We start from the raw sequence: 5,552 nt of genomic DNA, 5'->3' as shown, positions 1-5,552 counted from the left end.
GTTTCAATCTCTGCCAGGCACCGCCCCACCCCGGCTTATCCCAGTCCCTGCCCTGTGACGCCCTCTCCACCCCTCAGGTGACCCTGGTCCTCTTTGGGCTGCACAGGAAGCAGGCAGAACGGGGTCCCCGCTCCTTCACCGCCCTGGCCGAGTGCTGCGCACCCTTCGAGCCGGGCCAGCGCTACCAGGAGTTCGTGCGGACGCTACAACCTGAGGCTCCACCGCCCCCGCCGCCTGCCTTCTCCTTCCAGGAGTTTGCGCCCAACGGGCACAGGTGCATCCCGGGTTCCCCGAGAGGAGTGAGCCCCACAGTCGGGTGGCAGGCTGTTGGCACCGTGGGCCTGAGTGCTCGAGGTTGGAGAACCCAGAGCCTCAGTGGAATTCAGGCCTCATTGCCCTTGGGGGTTATTTCCGGCGGGAGGAGTCCCCGTCCTGGGAAGGTCAGGACTTGGCACCACCGTGCTCCCGGGCCGAGACCTGCAGACCCAAGTCTGTGGACTTGCAGGTGGACTTGGGTGTTGTGGCCAGTTTCCTGGGATGGAACCCTCAAAGCCCTCTCTCCCTCAGTTTCCCTCTGGACACCAGAAAGAAGCTCTCCGGGCCGCCACCTCCTCGGCTGGACGAGAGCACCACTGAGCCGGGGCCTTGGGAGGACGCGGGCACGGGCTGGCCAGGTGGGTGCTGACGCGGGCACGGGCTGGCCAGGTGGGTGCAGGCCATGGGGGGGGCGGCACAGGGCAGGGCCGTCCTTCCTGACCCATCCCCCCACCAGGGACTCTGGGCCCCACTCCGGGCAGCGATGTGGACAGTGTGGGCGGTGGCAGCGAGCCTCGGTCCGTGGACTCCCCCACTTCCAGCCCAGGTGAGGCGGGCCTGAGCCACCCACCCTCGGCCCTGGCCAGCTCTGACCTCGGTCTCTGGCTCACCCTCTGGCCACCCTGTGCCCTGACCTATTCCCACCACCCCTGACCTCTCCGGTCCCTCCCGGCCCCGGACCCTTCCCCCAAGAGGATCACGGAACCTCCCCGTGAGCCCCGAGACACCCTGCACCCTATGTGACCCTCCGACCCCAGGTTCCAGCACACGGAGGCTGGTGAAGGTGGCATCCACGGGCACCGAGTCTTCAGATGACTTCGAGGATCGAGACCCAGGTGAGGCTGGCAGCAAGAGGGCAGGGAGGGAGGTGGACCAGGCACCCCTGACCCTGGGTCCCTGCAGACCTAGGAGACGGGCTAGAGAATGGTCTAGGCATCCCCTCCCAGAAGTGGACACTGTCCATCGCGGCTCAGACCCACCGCCTGCGCCGGCTGCGGGGCCCAGCCAAGTGCCGCCAGTGCGAAGCCTTCATGGTCAGCGGGACCGAGTGTGAGGAGGTGTGGCCCGGGCTGAGGACCCCGTGACCCATCCCATCCCTGAGATCCCGGGACCCCCCTGATGGGATGACCTTCTGTGCGTGCTCTGTCCCCCATGACGGTGCCTTCCCTGTGACCTCCCGCCAGTGCTTTCTGACTTGCCACAAGCGCTGCCTGGAGACACTGCTGATCCTTTGCGGACATCGGCGGCTCCCGGCCCGGACGCCGCTCTTTGGGGTCGACTTCCTGCAGCTGCCCAGGGACTTCCCCGAGGAGGTCCCTTTCGTGGTGATAAGGTGCACGGCTGAGATAGAGCTCCGCGCCCTGGGTGTGCAGGTGCCTGCCGTCCTGAGCCCTGAGCGCCCCCTGCCGTGAGCCTTCCCTGTGAATGGCGGGTCACAGGCCCCGTGGCCCTTCCCTCACCCGCAGGGCATCTACCGAGTCAGCGGGTCCCGAGTCCGCGTGGAGCGTCTGTGCCAAGCCTTTGAGAATGGCCGTGCCTTGGTGGAGCTGTCGGGAAACTCGCCCCATGATGTCACGGGCGTCCTCAAGCGGTTTCTGCAGGAGGTGGGCGCCTGGGGGTAGGACTGGGCGGGCGGGGGCTTGGGCCGAAGACATCTGCCCACACTCGTGTCCCCTGCCCGTTCCACCCCCAGCTCACTGACCCCGTGGTCCCCTTCCACTTCTACGACGCCTTCATCTCTCTGGCTAAGACCCTGCATGCAGACCCTGGGGACGGCCCAGGGACCCCCAGTCCCAGTCCTGAGTTTATCCGCTCGCTGAAGACCCTCTTGGGACAGCTGTCTGACTCTAACTACAACACCCTGCGGCACCTGGTGGCCCATCTGTTCAGGTGGGCACTGGTCCCTGAGCCGTCAAACAGAAACCCCTCCCTGGACCTGCGACCACTGACCTCGGAGCTCATGCTGACCTCTGACCTTTGACCTGCTTTCTGACTTGTAATTTTGGCTTCAGGCCCCAAACCCTAGTGCCCCAACCCTCTACTCTGGACATCGGTCTGCTGGTCTTAAATGATGACCGGAACCACTGACCCATGATGACAACAGCAAGTCATCTGGGCTGACCGGCAGGTCCTCCCCTGACCCTCGACCCGTGGCCTTGCACCCCACGCCCTGACCCTTCTCACACCATCCCCAGGGTGGCCATGCTGTTTGAAGAGAACAAGATGTCTGCCAACAACTTGGGAATCGTATTTGGACCGACGCTGCTGCGGCCACCAAACAGTCCGAGGGCCCCTGGTGCCAGCCCTGTCGCCTGCCTGCTGGACTCCGCGCACCAGGCCCAGCTTGTCGAGTTCCTCATCGAGCACTACGAGCAGATCTTCGGGATGGACGAGCTTCCCCTGGCCGCTGAGGCCCTGCCCCAGGACCCCAGCTCAGCCCCAGGGCCCCTCATAACCAGTCCCCTACCCACACTTCTTCCTACACCAGCCCCACAGTCCCTAGCCCTGAGCAAGGATGTGGGACCAGACCCCGAGTGCCCCAGGGCCCTGGAGAAGCCCTCCGAGGCCACTCCCCGTGAAGCCACGCCCTCTGAGGCCACGCCCCTTGAAGCCACGCCCTCCGAGGCCACTCCTTCCGAGGTATGAAGTGGGGGAAATCTCTGACTATGGGGAGGGCTTCATCTCTCTAATTCTTACTCAGCTTCCTTTCCCTTTACAAATCTCCTCCATTCTCTGCCCTTCCTCAGCAACCCGTGGCGGGGGGGGGGGGGGGGAATAACCCGGGGGGGGGGGGGGGGGCAGTAATAACGGAGCAAGAACCAGGAAAGTGGTACAGAGATCTAACACCGGCAATCATTCGTTCTTTACCAGGATATTTACTAAATTACTGTGCCTGCATCGGTGGGTGACAGGTTCAGAGGTCTTATCCTGTCGATGTCTGCATTCCAGTAGGGGGAAAGTGTTGGGAAAAAGACCAACCATAAACCATAAATATGAGCTAGGAACAGTGTGGTGTGCCTCTTATCCCAGCACCCAGCAGCCTGGGACAGGAAGATCACTTGAGTCCAGGAGTTCAAGACCAACCTGGGCAACACAGTGGTATCCTGTCTTGAAAGAAAGAAAGAAAGAAAGAAAAAAAAAAGAAAAGAAAAGAAAAGAAAAGAAAAGAAAAGAAAAGAAAGAAAGAAAGAAGGGAAGGTCTGGGGATTTAGCTCAGTGGTACTGTGCTTGCCTTGCAAGTGCAAGGTCCTGAGTTTGATCCCCGGTACCAAAAAACAAAAAGAGAAACAACATACAAATCAGTTATGTAGGATGTTACAAGGTGACAGTGATCAGCAGTGGAGGAGAGGAAGACTCCGGTAAGGGATGGGATACAGGTCCCTGGGGGGAGAGGAAGAGGGAAGTTGGTAGCACTCAGGGTGTAGTGCATCTGGATCCTACAGAATAGGTGGATCTTTGAGAAGACTGCCGGGGCATGAACGTGGAGCAAACCCTGTCCAGGGCACAGTCCTGCACAGGGGAAGCAGTAGGAAGACAGGCCACAGAAGCTGGACCAGAGCCTTCCTATGAGCTCCCTGGGCCTTTTTGAATTTTTTTTTTTTTTTTTAGACAGGATCTCACTAAATTGCCCAGGCTGAGCTGGAAGTTGTAATCCTCCTGCCTCAGCCTCCCCAATGCTGGGATTACAGGCATGCGCCACCACACCCAGTTGAACAGCGCACTTTTTTGTTTTGTTTTTTGTTTGGTACCGGGATTGGACTCAGGACCCTGTGCTTTCAAGGCAGGCGTGGCACCACTGAGCTAAATTGCCAGCCCCAAACGGTGCACTTTTAAGGACCTTGTTTGACCCCAGGTGTCAAACTGTAAGGAACTTTTGTGTGTCCCGGAAACAAATCTGTGGGTCTCCACGCGTCTCCAAGCACTGGGATTCTCTTGCTAGGTTCTCATCCTTGAGCTTTTCCCTGCAGACTGCAGCTATGCAGCGTGACCAAAGGGAAGAAGAGGCTGAGGACTCCAAAGACAGAGGAGGGGAAGGTGCGTTGTTGGGGGTATGGCTGGGGAGTTCTGGGGGTGCCTTGTCCTGGGGAGGCTGAGGGTACTCAGCACTGGTCACCCCACAGTGCCCTGCCAAGGCCCTGAAGACTTGCTCCTGGGGACGCAGTCCCGTGGTCACTTCAGCCGCCAGCCAGTGAAGTACCCCCGGGGCGGTGTGCGGCCTGTCACCCAGCAGCTCTCGGGCTTGGCCCTGGTGGCTTCCAAGCTGTGTGAGGAAGCTCCTGTCCCTGCGGCACCAGGAGGGAGTCTGCGGGCCACCCCCTCCCGTGAGGGGAGCCCGCTACGCCGCACCCCACTGCCCAGGCATTTCAAGATCACCCAGGAGACAGCCCGGCTCCTCTCCAAGCTGGACAGCAAGGCTGTCCCCAGGTCCCCCTGCTGCTCAGACCCCCAGCCTGAGGAAGCCGAGATCCATCTCTGACCACCCCAACATCCTAAGGATGGACCCAGGGCCCCCGCTTGGCAGCTTTCAAACATCAGGCAGTGGTTTGATGCTGAAGTACTGAGTTCCTGTAAGGAAAGACTGCACAGCCTGGGGAAGCCCTGAAAGACTTTTGGGGGCAATTTCGGTGTCCCAGGAACTTGCCACCAGAGGCGTGGTTTCCAGCAGCAGAGCCACTCAGGGTCAGAGGTCACTTGGGGTCCATACAGGTCACAAGACCTTTGGGGTCCACCCGAAGACTGACTCGGGGACAGGGATGCTTCTTGCTACGTCCGCAGTGAGCATTCCACCCCGGCCTGTCCCCTCAATGACCCCAAGTGTCCTATGCTCCGAGATGGGGCAACCCAGACCCCACCTCCTGGCGGAGCTCAGGTCTGGTGGCCTCTGAATAAAATGTCTTGCATACCCTGGTGTGTCTGTCTTGGCCAGGGGAGGGTGACAGGGCACTCGCCAGAGCAGCACCCCTGCCCACCTTTTCTCACTAGGGAGACCCAGGCCCCCTTCTTCAGGCCCAGGCACCCTAAAAGCCTGCAGACGGTCAGGGCAGGGCCTGGACACACAGCTGAGTCACCTGGCCTGGAGCTCCGTGTCCCCATCCGGGCCTGTGTAATCACAGATGTAGCCAGGCGCAGATAGCCGCACAATGGGGCTGTGTGCCGCGCCGTGGGAGCCGCTCGGCCGGGTGGAGGCCGGGGCGCCCAGATCTCGCTCGGGAGGCTTGCAGCTCGGCCGCCGATTG

The 5,552-nt window shown here is 61.0% G+C and overlaps 1 protein-coding gene across 1 annotated transcript in view; it reads left to right on the top strand.

Moving 5' to 3' along the window:
* The window catches only part of Gmip (GEM interacting protein), a 9,005-nt gene extending 3,601 nt beyond the window's left edge, over nt 1–5,404 (top strand). Inside the window, exons 11-21 of the mRNA XM_010606515.3 lie at nt 78–274; nt 568–674; nt 773–862; nt 1,074–1,151; nt 1,219–1,373; nt 1,500–1,688; nt 1,782–1,919; nt 2,009–2,205; nt 2,511–2,955; nt 4,284–4,350; nt 4,437–5,404. Of these exons, the coding sequence (XP_010604817.1) occupies nt 78–274; nt 568–674; nt 773–862; nt 1,074–1,151; nt 1,219–1,373; nt 1,500–1,688; nt 1,782–1,919; nt 2,009–2,205; nt 2,511–2,955; nt 4,284–4,350; nt 4,437–4,792 (2,019 nt within the window). The 3' untranslated portion in view covers nt 4,793–5,404. The remainder of the gene's footprint in view (nt 1–77; nt 275–567; nt 675–772; nt 863–1,073; nt 1,152–1,218; nt 1,374–1,499; nt 1,689–1,781; nt 1,920–2,008; nt 2,206–2,510; nt 2,956–4,283; nt 4,351–4,436) is intronic.
* Nucleotides 5,405–5,552: the final 148 nt, after the last annotated feature.

Source organism: Fukomys damarensis, unplaced genomic scaffold (genome assembly GCF_012274545.1).
Source record: "Fukomys damarensis isolate Sample0158 unplaced genomic scaffold, DMR_v1.0_HiC HiC_scaffold_37, whole genome shotgun sequence".
Lineage (NCBI taxonomy): Eukaryota > Metazoa > Chordata > Mammalia > Rodentia > Bathyergidae > Fukomys > Fukomys damarensis.
This window is presented reverse-complemented; position numbering and strand designations above follow the sequence as displayed.